The 18,862-nt window shown below is 42.4% G+C and overlaps 1 protein-coding gene and 1 long non-coding RNA gene across 7 annotated transcripts in view; one reads left to right on the top strand and one right to left on the bottom strand.

Moving 5' to 3' along the window:
* The window catches only part of AOPEP (aminopeptidase O (putative)), a 340,341-nt gene that overhangs the window by 177,837 nt on the left and 143,642 nt on the right, over positions 1-18,862 (top strand). For 5 of the 6 annotated variants that reach the window (XR_008316388.1, XM_053297172.1, XM_053297170.1 and 2 more), the window contains exon 11: positions 5,615-5,675. The exons of the other annotated variant lie outside the window; for it this stretch is intronic. Coding sequence is in view for 4 of the 5 variants with exons in the window: in XM_053297172.1 (XP_053153147.1) it covers positions 5,615-5,675 (61 nt within the window). In the remaining variant the exon portion in view is untranslated. The remainder of the gene's footprint in view (positions 1-5,614; positions 5,676-18,862) is intronic. 6 annotated transcript variants of the gene reach the window in all.
* Positions 15,150-18,763, bottom strand: LOC128345337 (uncharacterized). Its single transcript, XR_008316389.1, has 2 exons — positions 18,401-18,763; positions 15,150-15,806 (listed from the first exon to the last, which is right to left on the bottom strand). It is a non-coding gene; the product is annotated as an uncharacterized LOC128345337 (long non-coding RNA).

The following is an 18,862-nucleotide window of genomic DNA, read 5'->3' as shown; positions in this document are numbered from 1 at the left end:
CCAGGTCATTTAAAATAACATGTTGCTAAAAGCAATTCAGTTTAATTGTTTAAAAAGGCAAGCAGATGTCTGAGCAACACTATACTCAGATCTTGTCTACATTTATGTATGTAGGGGGGGGAAATATCTGCAAAGAAATCTATTTTCATAGTGATCAAACATGCCTAATGGTAATTTCCTGAAGTTTTTGATTCTGAGTGCTGAAGGATGCTGTAGTACTTGTTTTGTATGGTATTTTAAACCATCTGATCTGAGAGGGATGTTTCACATCATAGCATAGGCTAGCATCTTCTTTAGAATGAAAAGAAAGCTTCCAAACTGAGGCAAGCAACATCCTCATTTGGAGGGAAGCCTCTATGCTTCAGTTGCTGTTCATCCACCTCATTAGACACTATTAAACCATTTCTGCCTTACATAGGAAGCTGCCATATACTAAGTCAGACCATAGGTCCATCTAGCTCAGTATTGTCTACACAGACTGGCTGTGGCTTCTCCAAGGGTGCAGGAAGGAATCTCTCTCAGCCCTATCTTGGAAATGCCAGGGTGGGAACTTGGAACCTTCTGCTCTTCCCAGAACGGTTCCATCCCCTGAGAGGAATATCTTACAGTGCTCACACTTCTAGTCTCCCTTTCATATGCAACCAGGGCAGACCCTGCTTAGCTAATGGGACAAGTCATGCTTGCTACCACAAGACCAGCTCTCCTCTCCTTAAGGTAATGCCTTAGCATTACCCAAATCACGAACTTGTTTTGCAAGAAAATCTTTTGTGTGCGCGCAGTGCGCCACTGGGCTTCACATATGTCTCATTCAGGCATTATCTAAAAAGAATAGTGTCCTATGTGGGAATGGAAGTCCTGCCCTGCCAGCGCATCCGTCAGTCTCCTTGCTCCCCCTGGCACCTGAGTCTCCTGCTCACAGAAGTGCCCATTACACATACAGCCTTTGTCACTTCAGATGAAGACTTGTTGCAGGGGCCTGAAGAGGCTCACTGACGTGCTGCTGGAGTGGGACTTCTGTTCCTGCTTTGGACAGTGTACTTGAATACCCCATCCTTCTTATATAAGGTCCGAACAAGGTTATAGTAACAGGTGTTTCCAGAACAGTGGATGGACCTGGTGGTTCTTCTCTTTTCTGTCATCTTCAAATTATCTATTATAACTGTTGGTAAAGGATGTCTGGGCTTGGTAGTGTTTTTTTATACAGGAGTCAAGTTTTGTAAGGGATATGCTAGCCTTCCTCACAGGACTGTAATTCCCATGACTCTTTACAACTGGAGAAACTATAAACTGGTTTATATTTGTTATGCACATACAGCCTTTATTATGTTTCTTCTCATTAAGGAATTATTGCCATGTGCTTTGAGGCAAGGTTTTTGGATTCAAGTTTTGTGTTAAAAACACATTTCCTACAGGATATAATGCATTTAGGAAGACTTTGTGGATGATTACTCTCTTTGGTGGTTGTCCACTGTCTTGTGTCCAGAACTGTTTGTCTGCCATCACATGAGCTAGAGTAAGATATTTCATGGAAGAAGGATAGGAGAGGGCATAGTAGATATCTATTGCAAAGGTGTGCTCTAAGTTTTATAAAATACATACTGTAGATTCATAAATGATGCCTTGCTGATAGAATCTTGTAAAGAAACACATTCTGTGCTTAAAATCTTTTTCCTAATTTTCTCTCTCCCCCCCACCCCCCATTGTATGGGCCTAATGGAGAATCTAAGTGTCTGGAAAAGTGCTGAGTTTGTAAACAAATCTTAAAGCACAGCTCTTTTGACATTCCAGGAAATGCTTTTTACTCTTAGCTTGGCTTCTTATCTAAATATTTATGAAGAGTCAAGGTATTTTGTGTGCTGGAAAGTCTTTAGAGAAGAGATACAGAATCAAGTCGCCTTGGTCATATTCATAACTCTGCCTCTGACTTGGTCCAAGTCATCTCACTTCTTTATGCTTTACTTTCTCTATATTTACACTTATGTGGGTCTTTGAACACTCTGAATTTTTGTGTGTGTACACCTACAAACCTAAAGCGAGAAAGCAATACACACTGGCTGATATTTAGGGCAAGGAAGTGTTCATGCAGGGAGAAGAGCAGACTTACAGTACTTCCAGACTAAATGCACTGGAGAGTTGGTTTTGTGGTAAAGTAAAGTGTGCTGTCAAGTCGATGTTGACTCCTGGCGACCACAGAGCCCTGTGTTTGTCTTTGGTAGAATACAGGAAGGGTTTACCATTGCCATCTCCCGTGCAGTATGAGATGATGTCTTTCAGCATCTTCCTGTAGCGCTGCTGCCCGATGTAGGTGTTTCCCATAGTCTGGGAAACATAACAGTGGGGATTTGAACTGGCAACCTCTGGCTTGCTAATCAAGTCATTTCCCCACTACAGCAGTGGTATCAAGAATCAAGCATCCCTTTTGCTAAGCAGGGTCTACCTTGGTTTGCATTTGAATTGAGGATCTGCTTTTACTGAGATTACCGGAGACAGTGCTTTTGGGGTGGTGGCACCACAATTTTGGACCTCTCCCCACAGGAAGATATGTCAGGCCCCCTCACTTGTCAACTTTAGATGGAAACTGAAGATTTTTTTTAAAATTCTGCATAGCCTTTTAAATGTTGCTTTAATCTGTCACATTGTGATGCATTTTATGCAGCCTCTTTGTATAGTGTACAAGTATTTTATTTATTTATTTGTTTGTTTGTTTGTTTAATGTTTAGACCGCCCTTACAAAATAGCTCAGGGCAGTTCACAAATATCATAAAACGGTTAAAATCAATCAATTGGGAATAAAAAATTTAAAATACAATAAAACAGCTAAGAATAAAACAATTCAAAACCTTATAAAAACCCAATACATTGAAAACCCTTTAAAACGATTTAAAAACCCGGAAGGCCAGGCCGAACAGGTAGGTCCTTAGGTTGTCTTAATGTTGTTAACTTGTCTGTTGTTTTTACTTAATGTTTTTAACTTGTCTGTTGTTTTTACTGAAGATGTTTTAAGTTACTCTGGACTCATGTTTACAAGGAAAGGTAGCATATATTTTTTGTAGAAATAAATAAAATATATAATCTCCACTACACTTTCTACTGCTGGCTGCCTTTCTCCCAGTCACAGCAGACATGCACCTGGGAATCCCAGCAAGCGGGAGTGTAGGGGAAGGGTTTAGCCCCTCTCTCCCACCTGCAGTTTCTTCCCTGTAAATCATGCCACACCCACCATTTTAAAGATGTTAAGCAGAGAGACAGGTTGTTAGACCCATCTGTTGCCAAATGCTTACTTAGTTCTCTTTTTAAAATTCCACCTACTTCCCCATGTCCCATAGAAGTCAATAGAGTAATAAAATTGACTAGATCAGAGAAGCAGCTTCTATTCTAGTCAGGGTAACTTCTAATGGAAATGGCATTATTTTTCTTATGCATAAGTGGATATTCATCAATCTTTTATAAATTAAATCTACTTATGTAGATTAAATTATCTGAAAACTATTTGGTGGAGAACTGTGCTAGTCATCATGGGCACTGTCCAATAGGCACCCATAATACGTGCTAACTGAACAAAGAGGCACCTCTCAAAGTGGTGATTCTCTTATATTTATCAGGGGGAGATCAGCTGGCACCATCCAACCACAGCACAGCATCCCTCCAGTGGTGGTTGTTGGTGTTTACCTTATATTTTTAATTTAGATTGTGAATCCTTTGGGAACAGGGAACCATCATTTACTTATTCTTTATTTTTCTGTGTAAACCGCTTTGGAAACTTTGTTAAAAAGCAGTATATAGATAGTATAAATATCTATATATATAATTCTCCTGGGTGTGCCTTGGAATGTGCATCTCAGCACCCATCTGATTGGCTGGGCGACAGATGTGCCTGATTGGCTGAGGCACATCCAGGATGCAGAGGCCAGAGGAGGCAGCGGGCCCGGCCTGGCCACGGAGGCCAGAGGTGGCCTTGGGCCTGGCCTGGCCACGGAGGTAAGGCCCAGGAGTGGGGAAAGAAAGTGTTGGGGGAGGCAGAAGTGGCGGTGGGAGGAGAGGCAGCTGGATCCGGAAGCAGAGACTGGAGCAGAAGGTGGGGGGAAGAGGTAATCACTGGCCCCAAAGAGTGCACAGATGCTCTGTGGGGTTGGCCAGTTAGTAGTATTATAAAAATCTGCACACATATAAGACATATTTCTCAGAGTTTGTTTCAGCTTATCCATGGCACACAAGAAGCACTACAAAGATCTGCAAAAATGGTTTGATCAGACACAGTGGTAGGTGAGACATAAATGAACATGTGTACCATAGGCAATGATAGCATTTCAGTTCCCTCCAAGTCTTCTCTAAACACAATTTTAGCTGCAGTAGTTGGCAGCCAAATTAGGCCTGCACTAGTGCAGTGAGAGAAGCTGTGCACACTTGAGAAATCTGTGGAGCTGCTCCACAATATTGCACAGCCACTAATGGGAGATCTTCTTTGAGACACATACAAGGTGGTGAAACCTGTTGTGCGACACACTGTACAATGTGTTCTGCAATCTCTTGTGCAACACACTGTACGGCATGTTGTGCAAGTTACATGTCAGCATCTTCCACTAGCACAAGAACTAGTCAGGAAGAGATGGACCTTTCTCTTTGCAGTGTCATTGCCCTGCATCTGTGTGCTAGTGCAACACTACTCTAGATGTAGGCCACTGAATGCGGATGTGGCAGTTGTCCCCATTGTTTGGCTGTTGTGATTCAATCATATATTCTGATTTTACTATTTGGCTGTTGCAGTTAAATTATGTATTGTGATTTTACTATAAATAATCATTGTAAATCTAAGGGTATTTTCATCCAGTTTTCAACCAGAGTTATTTTTAAGCATTTCTATAATATCTCTATCAGGCAAGAAATTTAGTGAAAAAAGCTGGGAACACAACAATTTCCTCTTTGCTGCAACTCATACCAACTCCCCCCACCAAAAGCTTGAGAGTTTGGTGGGAAGAGCTCCTTACAGAGGAAATGGATTGTGCCTGGTTATCAGTGAGTGAAGTAAATTAAGGAGAGGTAACATAGAAATATATTGAAAAGATATAGATAGATAGATAGATAGATAGATAGATAGATAGATAGATAGATAGTTTAATCTACTTTACTGTAGATAAATGTCATACAGTGTAAAGCCATGGTCTGTAAAGCTTGTATTAATTGCCATTCCTGGGCAGATTTTAGCTGCCCATTTCTCATCGCCACTGTCCCTAGCTAATTTTTCTGCCTCGTTCCCTTCCTTACACTTGTGCTCTCGCAAACTGAAGAGGAAAACCACACAAACAGAACTGCAGGACACCTGTTCATTCTTTACATATGTTTCATCAGTGCATTGGAGCTTCTTAAATGTACCTTGTCAACTTCTATAAGCATTGAATGCATCACTAGTTTTCTTCATGCAGAGTCCAAGCTGTATTTAATTTTCAGGTGTCATCATGTCAGATGTTATTAATTAAAAAAGACAAAACCAGAATGCAGCTAGTTTGATAGATCACTGCTTACGCTATAAACCTGGTTTCTACAAAAGTGGTCCCCCTCCCCGCTTATGTTTCATGCATGTTCCATAGAAAAGGTTAATTTTTAATTTTCTTGGAAGGTATGGCCTATCGGTTGAAAACATCTTCCAGAAGTGGCTTGACTGTTCAGGAATCCCAAAGGTAAATACAAAAGATCTGTTCTGAATAGTTTCCAGATTATGAATTTGTTGAGCATGTTGTTCAAATTATTGCCTGAACTGTTACAGGTATGGCATAAAATAAAATCCTGGTTTAATGACATCCACTCTATGTCTTTATACTGCACACACATATAGGAATCCATTTTTATCAGTTGCAGCTTTCATTTTCTGTTTCCCTCAAAGAGATGTTGCCAAAAGGTAAATCTCTTAAACCTTATTTTATTATTAAACATACTATTCACTGGAAACTGTGCTATTAAGGTATTGTAGTGACACTTTACATCTTGTAAAAAAAAGAAAAAAGGAAAGTATCAGATTTGTGAATTACTGTGACCAAAGGAAAGAAAAAACTTCAAAACATATTAAATGTATTTATTTGACTGTTTTATATATAGTGAAAGTTGTTCAAAAAGGTCACACACCTGTTAACATTATACTAGCTATAGAATATTTTGCAAAAACAACAAACCGAAGTCCATTATAAAAAATGGATTTAGTTCTCAGGCATCATTATGTACCTCAGAAAAGGAGAGAAGTTAGCTGGGAAGTTAGAATGGAAGGTAAATCTTGCCTCACAAACCTTTTGGAGATCTTTGGGAGTGTAAATAAGTGTGTGGATCAAGGTGATCCAGTTGACATAGTATACCTGGACTTCCAAAAGGCTTTTGATAAAGTTCCTCATCAAAGACTCCTGAGGAAACTTAGCAGTCTTGGGATAAGGGGACAAGTACATGTGTGGATTGCTAACTAGTTGAAAGACAGGAAACGGAGAGTAGGTATAAATGGAGAGTTTTCACAATGGACGGAAGTAAGAAGTGAGGTCTCCCAGGGATCTGTACTGGGACCAGTGCTTATTCATAAATGATCTGGAAGCAGGGGTAAGCAGAGAGGTGGCCAGATTTGCAGATGCTACCAAACTCTTTTGGGTAGTGAAATCCAAAACTGATTGTAAGGAGCTCCAAAAGGATCTCTCCAAACTGGGTGAGTGGGTGACAAAATGGCAAATGCAGTTCAATGTTGGCAAGTGTAAAGTGATGCACATTGGGACAAAAACCCCTATCTATCTGTCTGTCTGTCTGTCTATCTATCTATCTATGATTTCTATACCGCCCTTCCAAGAATGGCTCAGGGTGGTTTACACAGAGAAATAATAAATAAGATGGATCCCTGTCCTCAAAGGGCTCACAATCTAAAGAAACACAAGAGAGACACCAGCAACAGTCACTGGAGGTACTGTGCTGGGGGTGGGTAGGGCCAGTTACTCTCCCCCTGCTAAATATATAGAATCACCACATTAAAAGATGCCTCTTTGCCAAGTTAGCAGAAGTATACACTGATGGGATCTGAGCTGTCTGTGACTGACCAGGAGGGGGATCTAGGGGTCGTGGTGGACAGCTTGTTGAAAGTGTCTGCTCAATGTGCGGCAGCTGTGAAAAAGGCCAATTCCACGCTAGGGATCATTAGGAAGGGGATTGAAAATAAATTGGCTAATATTATCATGCCCTTATACAAAATGATGGTGTGGGTACACCTGGAGTACTGTGTACAATTCTGGTCACCACATTTGAAAAAGGATATTGCAGAACTGGAAAAGGTGCAGAAGAGGGCAACTAAGATGATCAGGGGCCTAGAGCACCTTTCTTATGAGGCAAGGCTACAACACCTGGGGCTTTTTAGTTTAGAAAAAAGATGACATGATAGAGGTCTATAAAATCATGCATTGTGTGGAGAAAGTGGATAGAGAGAAATTCTTCTCCCTCTCACAAGAACCAGGGGTCATCCCATGAAATTGATTGCCAAGAAATTTAAGACCAACGAACGGAAGTACTTTTTCACACAATACATGATCAACTTGTGGAATTCTATGCCCCAAGATGAGGTGACAGCCAACAACCTGGATGGCTTTAAGAGGGGTTTAGATAACTTCATGGAGGAGAGATCTATCATCAGCTACTAGTAGGAGGGCTAAAGGCCACCTCCAGACTCAAAGGCAGGATGCCTCTGAGTACCAGTTGCAGGGAGTAACAGCAGAAGAGAGGGCATGCCCTCAACTCCTGCCTGTGGCTTCCAGCAGCATCTGGTGGGCCACTGTGTGAAACAGGATGCTGGACTAGATGGGCCTTGGGCTTGATCTAGCAAGGCTGTTCTTATATGTCCTGAAGGTTCTCTGAAGGCTTCTACCCTCATGCCCCTACTGGATCAGGAATTTCACATGTAAATGGGTGCGGCACTTGTGGCTCTTGGTCTCAACTGCCACAGCCAGCACAGAATCAATTTGCATGGCTCCCATTGCCGGATTGGGAACTCCATACACAGCCCTCATTAGATGTCTTATCTTGTTGACTTTGACAGCACCAAGCATTTGCTTGGGCTTAGAGGAACTGAATCTACTTAGCTGAAGACATTATTGGCACTATCAGATATGATAGTTTCACCTGTCTATATATTGGCACTTGAAGATACATGTATGCCGTGCGCTGTTTTGCTCACATCTCTAGATCAGTGCCATTATATACAGTGGCTAACATCCTGTGTTTCTCTGCAAGCCTGCAGCAGCACGGGGGACAGGGTGGGATTAGCATTGCCTGCGTTGGGTTGCTTGGATGTCAACCAGTGACTTTTTACATTTCTAGCTATATTATTGTTTGGTTCTGTTGAAGGGCTGATATATGCAACATGTTGCTATGTGCAGGATTGAGGGAGGAGAACAGCAGCCGTGCTGGCATCCAACAGTCAACCAGCTGAGGAACTGGCTGAGGGCCCAGGGCGATCAAAGGACTGACAACCAACCTCTGAGGCCCTGGTGAAAAAAGATGATGGCTACTACTGGAGCCACCAAGCTGCTGCCACTGTGTCTGCTGCCAGAGTGAACTTCCCCCAGTTGGGGGCAGGGGCCTTAACCTAGTGGCAGCAGCAGCCCAGAGTTCTCTTCAGCAACTGCTCTGCGGGCACCCACCATCTTTAGTTAGTTATAATACAATGCACTTATCCTTGTTGTTGCATTACTAGATGTAACTATGGAGATCAGTGCATTGTATTATTGGTAAACAAAGATTGCAGGCATCAGTGTAGTGTTCCTGTCATGCTGCAAAGAGGGGCCCACAATGGCACTTGAACAAGGGCCCACATTGATCTGTCACTGGATCAGCATCCAGCACCCTTTCCCTGCACCAGGCACAGCTTTTAAAGGATGTGCAGTCTTCAGAGGCTTTACTATTGCCTTGCTTTCTTTCCCTTATAAGAAAAACCATTTCAAAAATGTCTCAGCCTTTGGGCCTAGTGAGTGATCTGGAAACACCAGATGTAGCAGCATTGCTGAAGATAAAGGATATGTGAACATAATAATCTGTATGGAAAGCCACTGTGAGCCCTGTGTAAAAGCAGGAGATAAGTATAATAAATAAATTTTTAAATCCATTATGTTGGATTACAAGACTCTCATAAGAACAGCCCTGCTGGATCAGGCCCAAGGCCCATCTAGGCCAGCATCACACAGTGGCCCTCCAGACGCCTTTAAGAAGCCCACAGGCAAGGACATGCCCTCTCTCTTGGGGTTGCTCCCCTGCAACTGGTATTTAGAGGCATCTTCCATCTGAGGCTGGCGGTGGCCCACAGCCACCAGACTAGTAGCCATTGATAGACCTGTACTCCATGACTTTGTCTAAGCCCCTTTTAAAGCCATCCAAGCCATCTCTGCAACACTCTAGCTGATTTTGTAGATCAGGTTGGCCTGCCTGTCTTGTTTATATCCCACCATCCCTCCAAAGAGCTCAGGGCAATAATTTCAATACCTTTTGGATGCTGCCCTCTCACCTCTGCTGCCTAAGTACTTTTCTGCCACTGCCATTAAATGCTTTAAGAGAAAGAAGGCCATTCCCAGGCTTCAGCTGAATAGAAGTATCTCTTCTGGTATGCCTTTCTTTACAGTCCCGCCCTGTGCCAGCACATGTGGCAGTCTAAAAGCGGGGCTCCCTCTGGAGACAGCCAGCCTGCCACATTGTGCCCCATGGGAGGAGCACAGCCAGCCATGCCGTTTTGCATATATGGCTCCCTGTCTCTCCTGCCCAAGCGCCTGCACAACCACTTCCTTCCACTTGCGTGCAGGAGCCACTCTGACCTCCACTTCTCTTTTTACCATAAACAATATCGCTTTCACATTTGTTGTGTAAATCTGGATGAATATTGCTGGGCAGAAAATAAAGCTTATTGCTTGAAACAGGGAGGGGGGTTGCTCTGGTACACTTCCTCTCAGTTCTCTTCTGAAGGCTTCTTCTGCAAATAAGGATGTGTTGTGCTAGCCTTTCTGTATGTGGAAGAATGCCACACACAGCAGCAAGCCTGTCTTCTGACTGGATCACAGTAAGGTTTTCCTGTGCACAAAATGATATGCGTGTGCTGAAAAGTAAACATTTGTGTCAGACAGAGAAGATTTCAGGAGGGCATTTTCCTGAAACCTGCTGGGGCTGGGTTAAATAAGGTCAACTGCATTGTGTTGTTGAATTTGCTGTTTATCAGATCAGGATGTTCTGCAGCCTCAGAGGTGACTCACCACAGGACTGGAGCAGCTTTTCATCCTTCACTAGTCTAATAATGACTTAATGCCAGCAACTCCAGTCTGTTAGTTTAAATGACATAGCGTGGCTTCAGAAACAGCTGATTATAGACCTGGAAAGTACCTATTAAGTAATGGAGCAGTCATGCCCTCCCCAACACTGCTAGAACACATGCTTCCAGTGCGCCCCCCCCCCCCGCCCCAGTCCGTGTTGAGACATCTCAAGAGCTGGGGCTTCTATGCCCTTTTTGAACTATAATTTCACAAGCCTTAATTGTTGAACAAAGTTTTTCTCATTCAACATAAATTTTCCCTTCTGTAATCTATTTACTGCTGCACCACCCAAAGTAATGGATGATGTTAAACTATGCACAAACAATTGCCATGCCCACTTTAAACATTTCCCTGTTGTTCAAACAAGCCACAACTAACCCAGCCCTATAATCAATTCATATACTTGACTGAATTCTCTGTAGCTGATCTATGTTTTCTCTTGCCCCTGCTAGAAATGAAATTGTTTTGTGACCAGTAAATAATGGTAGTTTGCTGAGTTTTGTCAGTTAACAGGGGCGGGGTGGGGCATGGGTGCGTGTTCTTTTCTGTTTCTGTGCTAATTAAATTGTATCCCCAAGTACTAAGGGCAATGTTAACATCCTATTGGAATTAAAACTCTGTGGCCAGTATCTTGACTAACAAAGCATGAGTGCTACATGAGAAGCACAAGTGTTGGTCTTCTGTTAGCAAGCATGAATTGTCCCCTTTGCTAAGCAGGGTCTGCCCTGGTTGCATTTGAATGGGAGACTTGATGTGTGAGCACTGTAAGATATTCCCCTTAGGGGATAGGGCTGCTCTGGGAAGAGCACCTGCATGCTTGCATGCAGGAGGTTCGAGCTTTCCTCTCTGGCACCTCCAAGATAGGACCGAGAGAGATTCCTGCCTGTAAACTTGGAGAAGCCGCTGTCAGTCTGTGTAGACAGTACTGAGCTAGGTGGACCAATGATCTGACTCTGTAGAATGCAGCTTCCTATGTTTCTATGCTGCTGACTTCCAGACTAATGCAGGACTGACACATGAGCAGGAGGGGAATTTTGATGAATTCCCCTTTCCCTAGAAGTACTGTATGCTACCTGAAAATATGTCACGGAGGGCTTCGCAACCCTCAGGGACTAGATGGTAGAGAGTGCTTCTAGGAAAAAAAGTCAGCCAAAGATCCACTCTGTGCATGAGCACTAGTGCTGCATTAGTCAGACCCCAGCAGCTGTAGCAGTGCTTCTCATGTGGCACTCGTGGTTCATTAATAAGTCAACCTGTGTTTCTTTTTCCCCACAACACTTCAGTACTTTCTTCTGTTCATTCAAAAATGCTTAAAATACTTATATATCCTGTTTTTAGTGGTCTGGGTTCCCCACAGTGCTGCACCTTTTGATGCTTCCATCCAGACTACTCACTGGGCCCCTTCTGTTCAGTTCTGGAACTGCATCAGTGGATCTATTCAGGTTCCAAATGGAAGAGCTGGATAAATAGTAGAAACATGGGCTTCCTGTAGGTTGCTAAGCAACTACCTACATAGTCTAGCTAGCTGAAAATTGGATCTCCAGTCCCCTTCATATGTTTACCTAGTTGACATCTGGATCCCCTGATTTGTCTCCACCCCTCCCCAAAACAAGAGTCAATCTTGGACTTTTTGCCATTTTTTAGGATCATCTTACTGAACTTTGTTCTTAACTAGTTTTTGGCTCATTTCTATCCATGAAGTTGGTACCATTCCTAGCTCCTTAATGTGAATGTGATTGGTAATAAACAAACCAATCAGAATAGGCAATTGCCCTATTTTTGCTTTCCAGTATTGGTTTTATTTCCTTGATAAAGATGTTTCAGGGTTTTTCACAAATGCATGCAGTCTATAAGCTAAAGCTGTAATTGTTTAGCTCCATGTTCTATTGCTATTTTTAAATGAATGAAACTTAGGTAAATGGCATTCCTCCAAATACAAGGCCTAAACATTTTTCTACTAAGTGATACAATGGTTTTTATGTTCCTTCCCTGCTAATGGATATCTATAATCAGACTGTAGTAACTGATTACAGATCTTTCCAGCAAATGTCTGGTTTTGTTTTTGGCTGGCTCTTGGATGTTTCGATGTGAGTAGGAAAATGAATTAGGGCCAAGGTATAATTGGCTGTTATTGTCTAATTATGGCTATTAGAAATCTGTCCTCCAGACCTTAGAAAATGCATTCACCAAGTAAGGATTTTTTTAAAATGATCAATCAGTGCAAGAGATAGATATTTGATGGAGTGTTCTCTATTTATTTGATATGTGTTTTCTGTTAAAAGGTAGGAAATATGAGATGGGACTCTGTTTCTTGAATTGGTTAAAAACATTGCTGTTTTGAAGTCTGAGATAATGCCTGATGGAAGGTCTCTGGGACTGACTCGCAAAGTGTAGTCATGGTCCACTCAAACTGTCTCAATCCAAATGTATTTTGATAAGAATTCATTTGCTACACCTCCAGATGACAGTTACCTTTTCTCTTTCAAAGTCCCCCCCCCACCAACTTTCCAGTCTAAATGGTGAAAGGCCTTTAGCAGAAAGGAGTAAAGGCCTTTCTGGGTCACCATTCTTACTGAGATTTAATGTGTGGCATTTCTTGTGTCTGGGACTGACTCACAAAGTGTGGTCATGGTCCACGACCACATTTCATGCCACATCTGAAAGACTTTCTCTTGGTGTGTGATATATATGCACTTGATGGGGAAAGTGAAACTGAAGCAACTATCTGAAAACATCCTTATTTGTGCAGGTCAGGTGCATTTTCTAGGCATGGACAATAGAGAACTGCTGCCTAGTAAGCATATCTTATAACCTGTCATTTGGAGGAGACCATTTCCCCCTTTCTTTCGCTCCACTGAAGCTTAACAGTTAGTCTGTTCAGTTCCTATCAGATCTGGTGTTGATCACTGGTCATGAGAAAAACCTGCTGCTGCATTAATTCTGCAGCTTGAGACATCGCTCACTTGAAACTAATTTTGGCCTTTTTCAGAAAAAGATTCACAAATGAACCTCTACAGTTGGACTACCAATTTATACCTAGAGTTTAGATTTAGCACATTACGGCAGCAAATTAGTTAAAATCCATGGTTTCTTCCATAGAACAAAGAAGTACAGGAGGAATAATGGTACAGTACACCTGAAGTAGATTTACTTGCAGGAGCCTGAAAATGGGAACATGTGTTTCCAGAATAAGCCTATGAATTGGATCCCTAAGGTGTTGTTTATGGTAGCTTTAATAAGGCTTGAATATTCTTTGTGGCTCGCCTTTTTCTGTTAATCACACTGCTGAGCACAAAAGCTGTGTTATGTGCAGAATGGTTGAGTTTATCCCTAGAAGAAAGGAAGTATGTTTGGTATCTACAGAACAATAAGAGTTTGCTGCCTGGCTGGTCGATGCTGGATCAAGTTCACATTCCCTAGCTCCCACTCTCCCACCTACATGTGCAAGGGGTGGAAACCATGGGGAGGGGAGGGAGGAAAGGGCCTTTCTTGCACAGGGACATGAGCTGAGACTTTCCTAATATGGACACAGCTGAGCCTGCATAATATTAAATGCCTATTTTAATCTGTGCCTTGCAAAAACATCCTAAGAAAAGCAAAGAGATTAGCTACCAATTAACTCTTACTCTGTTTTCCTTGGCCAGCCCAAACAATTCAAAGCAGAAGATAAATATGCTGTCCCAAAACACTTTTTTAAAAAAAGATAGAAGATAATACTTTAGCTGTCATGTTTCCAGTTTACTGAGATCCCAACACAAACTTGTATGGGCAATTTTTCTCCATACACAGTAATGAACAGCAAAAAGCAAAACAATGTAAGAGAAATAAATTCCAGTCACTTGGCTGTTGACATGCTGACTCATAAAGTATGTGAGATTGCTGTAGAAGTTGAGATGGTGATGAATAGAGTCACCCTAGGAGCCTAGCACCTGTCCTTTTTGTTCTAAGAAGCCAGAGAGATGTCTGAAGATTCAGAAAGTATAGCTCCACTGGGCAATACCTGTCAATTTCAGAGAAACTCTTACATGTCCATTTACAGTAAGTATTTGTACTCCACCTCTTTCTCTTTCTTTGCCAACATTATACTCTGGAGATTTCTGGCATGCCAGTAAAAGAAGGCAGCTGAGTTCACTTCAGACAGCCTGACCTTCTTAGCATATCAGTACTGAATATTTTCAGCACTGAAGATCCTTGATGAATTGAAGCTGGAGACAGTGTGGTTACAATAGGTATGCAGGGATACCTGCTACTGATAGTCTATTGATTCTGGAGATGCAAGCACAGCTTATGCACTTTGCAGCAAGTTAGTCCACCTCCCTTTTAAAGTGTACAATTGCTTCAGTAGTAGTAACACCAATCTATTAGTATTCTAAAATGTAAATAACAGATAAATGCAAGTTATGTGGATGTTTATGCTTGATACAGGACTGGGTAAGGCAATAATAGAGGCAGATCATATGTGCATATTTGGAAGGAGACTCCACTATATAATCAAGTGAGGTTACAATCTCCACCCATTTCTAAGCATATCTCCAGTATAAGTATGTAGGAGACTACAGTTGCATGTAGATACAATTTTTTTTAGCCTACTTCCCTTAACGAAAGTGAGCTTATGAGATCACCTGGCATCGATGTGTCTGTATGTCCCTCACTAATAACTTCTCAACACCTGGACCAGTATGAACCAAAATTGGGTATAGTTGTAGGGACACATAGGGACAGCTTAACAGCACAGTTTGTGATGATGTCATCCACCCCAATTCAAGATGGTGGATGCATGAACATTTGACACCCAAGTGAACTAACTTGGAATATACATTGAACAATACCAATGAAAAAAGAGATGGAATAATTTATGATCTTATTTAGATCTTTTTTACTTGGCCTTTTAGAGAGGTCACTCTATCCTACAGAAATAGCCCTTCAGTTGATCTAGAGTCTGCACCTACATAGCCAGTCCATAAATAAAATAAAATCACAGTGGCCAAATACCATGTGTCTCCAGTATTTCCTTTGTCTGCCTTCTATAGAACTCAAGGAGACATACGCAGGATTCACAACTTATCTCTCTTTGGGCGGCCTCCCCTAGAGAGCACTTTCCCGCTTGCTTTGCAGGACATAGCCCAGGCACAGGAATTGTCACTGGAGGAAGAGTCAGATTTTGATTTAGACTTATCTGTGCAGCTTGACAAACTGGTCATAGAAGAAGACAATCCAGAAGGAGTATTTACCAGCACCCCATCTAAGCCGGTGGATCACAGCGTCTCAGTTAATGCTTCCATAGATGCTGTGTTGTGTGATGAACTGGCTCAACAGAGACTCCCTTATTCAGTGAAGCTGTCGCAGCCTCCATTCCTCATTCTGAACCAACCAAATTAAAAGACAGTGAGAAATGTCTTGGAGATGAAGGATTGCTGCCGGCGGGGAATGCAGGAACTCAACTGAACACTGATGTATTTTATTTCATTTCCTCAAGAACTAGGATCAGTTTCATCGAAACCCGGACTAAAGTAACAGAAGAATGCAGTCGTGAATCAAAGGATACTTATGATTCAATAGGTACACTCCAAAACCAATTAAAAACCATAAGAGAAATGATTGAACTTCTATAGAACTCAAGGAGACGTATGTATGATTCACAACTTATTTCCCATCCAAATGTAGACTACAACCAATCCTGCTTAGCTTCAGCAGGGCTGCTGCATCATGGGCTTTCAGAACATGCACTGTGCCTAGTTACCCAAGTTAATGTAAAATTCATATGTATTATGCAGGGAGGGTCAGGAACTGGCAGGAATCTTGCTCACTTATCTTTCCTGAAAAAATTTAGAGTTCTGCTATAACATTTCAGTGTATTCCTGCCATGTGATACTGAGTGAGGAGCTATGTATTTGTTATATGTGGTTTCATGATTTTTGAATCATAAAGTGGGGTAACACTTTTTTTTATCAGGTAAAGCAACTGTAAGTGGCCTCAAACGGAGTAGAAAGAATAAGGAGGGCAGCACCCAGACCAGCAGTCAAAGTGAAAGAGGAGACATACTCCCCAAAGCAGCCTGTATGCATGCATGCAGGAGGGGCTGATTCTAACAATCCAGGGGAGGGGGCGTGCCAAAGGAAGTACAGCTGACTCTTCTTCCTGGCAGCTCCATTTGCTCCTCTGTCTCCCATCTTGCCCCACCCCAGTGTTAATGAGAGCCGTGCTGCCTGCAGACTGGCTATTCATCAGGTACAGCTGTGCAGGCTGGTTAATAATTGACCAGCCCGCACAGCTCTATCTGACGAATGGCCAGTTTGTAGGCAGCACAGCTCTCATTAACACAGGGACAGGGCAGAGTGAGAGGGAGGAGCAAATAGAGCTGCCGGGAAAGAGACATAGCTGTGCCTCCTTTGGCACCCCCTGACCCCACTCATTGAGCCGTACTGTTCCTCCCTCTCTCTCTCTCTCTCTCTCTCTCTCTCTCTCTGTAAAAATTTAATATGAAAATTTATCTCTATAGGCCCAGTGTGTTTTTTTAGTGATTTGCCATCTTCTGGGCACAAAGAAAATTTATTCCAATGAAATGGATGCTCACAAATCTGGAGACCTGCCAGGATAATCCTAATTTGTAAGTATCCATGCCATTGGAAGAAAAAACAATGTGCCCCAGAAGACAGCAGTTCATGTTGGATCCACAGAGATATATTTGCATATTAAATTATCTTTCTATATGCACATTTTTTGTGTGTTCCTTGTTTTGCTTCACACTGGGTGGGGCACCAGAAGGATAGGAAGTGTCTGTTTAACCTTTCCTTCCCAGTCTTTTTTGTTAGCTCAAAATTGCTCTACCAAGTCACTTTTCTCACCAAGAGAGAAACTAAACAGGTAAGTGGCACAGCAGGGAAATGCTTGACTAACAAGCAGAAGGTTGCTGGTTCGAATCCCCGCTGGTATGTTTCCCAGACTATGGGAAACACCTATATCAGGCAGCAGCAATACAGGAAGATACTGTAAGGCATCACCTCATACTGCGTGGGAGGAGGCAATCGTAACCCCCTCCTGTATTCTACCAAAGAAAACCACAGGGCATTGTAGGCGGCCGGAGTTGGAATCGACTTGATGGCATTTTACTTTTACCTTACTGGAGAGCAAAGCACTGGCGTGCAAGTGGCACATGAGTTTGATTTAGAGCAGACAAGTGGCTGGGAAATAAAGGGTTAAGCAGCCCCTTGTGTTCCAGCTGGTCTTGCACTCCATCTGAAACCACCTACAGCTGCTTTACCTTATAAAAGTAGGCATATGTGTGGGTGTGGAAACAGAAACAATCACAAAACTATATGTACTGTATGTTGGAGTTCTGCTCTGGACCCTCTGTTAGCTCATAGATTTACATTGGATAACTGTGCAAAAGGTCTGTGAGAAAATTTCTCATGCTGCTGTTATGCAAGGGGCTTCTAAAGTCTAAGCTTATGAAAAGCTCAGATTTCATTTCAACGACCAAGACATTTTAGTTGGCATGGTTGTGGATGAAAGCCTTTGAATGTTTTAACTAAGATATGCCATAACTCTTCAGAAGTCCAGCTGTCTGGCGGTCCAATTGAAATGCCCCCTACACAGAGAGAGAGAGAGAGAGAGAGAGAGAGAGAGCGCTATTGTGGGTGGGCAGTTAAGTTAATTGTATGAACTGTGAATCCTGAAAATCTCTTCTTGAGTTTAAAGGAGTTCCATGCTTGAAATCAGGGGCGTAACGAGGCTGGAGTGGGCCCAGAGACAAAATTTTAAAATGGGCCCCTTGCTGATACACACACACTCACTTCACATGTGACTTGCCTCTGGGGGGCCCCTCGAGGCGTGGGGGCCCCCAGGCAGCCGCCTCCCCTTGCCTAATGGTAGTTACGTCCCTGCTTGAAATGTAAAAACTGTATATGAGCCTCAGAATTCAAAAGAAGGGTCGAGGCGGGCGGTTGTGAGGAGATGTAAAGCAGTGTGGGTTTGGGTTTGTTTTTTTAAAGAACTTTATGGTTTATGACACATTTCAGAACTGCCAAGTAGCTCTAATAATTTTTTCTTTCACATTTTGGTTTAATAGTTGCAAACTAAAGATATTAAAATAGGCTTACCAGCTGTGCTTTTCATTTCTGTTGGTTTCCTGCAGAACAAACACAATTTGAGTTGGATACTGGCACTGGATTCCAAACCTTTAAGGTGGAGTACTTTCCTGTGATGCCGGTATTCAGCCATATTTTCTATGATGACGCATTCACTGGCACTCTTCAGTCTAAACTTGTGATCTTCCCAGAGGCATCTGGCTAGCTGCTGTTGGAGGCAGACTGCTGGAATAGATAGTTTCATCCAACAGGATAGTTCTTATGATTTGCCTGCCCTTATGTCAGCTGTAAAGCACATTATCTCCCTTTTTGCATGTGTGCGGCAGACGTTTCCCTGCTGCAAAGCTATCCCTGCTACAGCAGGTCGTGTTTCTACCCAATTATGTCTGCACAGTGATTGATTGATTGATAGATTGATTGCTGCTATAGAATTGGAGCTGGGCTAGTGAAGTGTACTATACAGGGCCTCCCTGG

The sequence above is a fragment of the Hemicordylus capensis genome, chromosome 2 (genome assembly GCF_027244095.1).
Source record: "Hemicordylus capensis ecotype Gifberg chromosome 2, rHemCap1.1.pri, whole genome shotgun sequence".
NCBI lineage: Eukaryota > Metazoa > Chordata > Lepidosauria > Squamata > Cordylidae > Hemicordylus > Hemicordylus capensis.
Note: the sequence above shows the minus strand (reverse complement) of the source record. Positions and strands in the feature narration are given on the sequence as shown.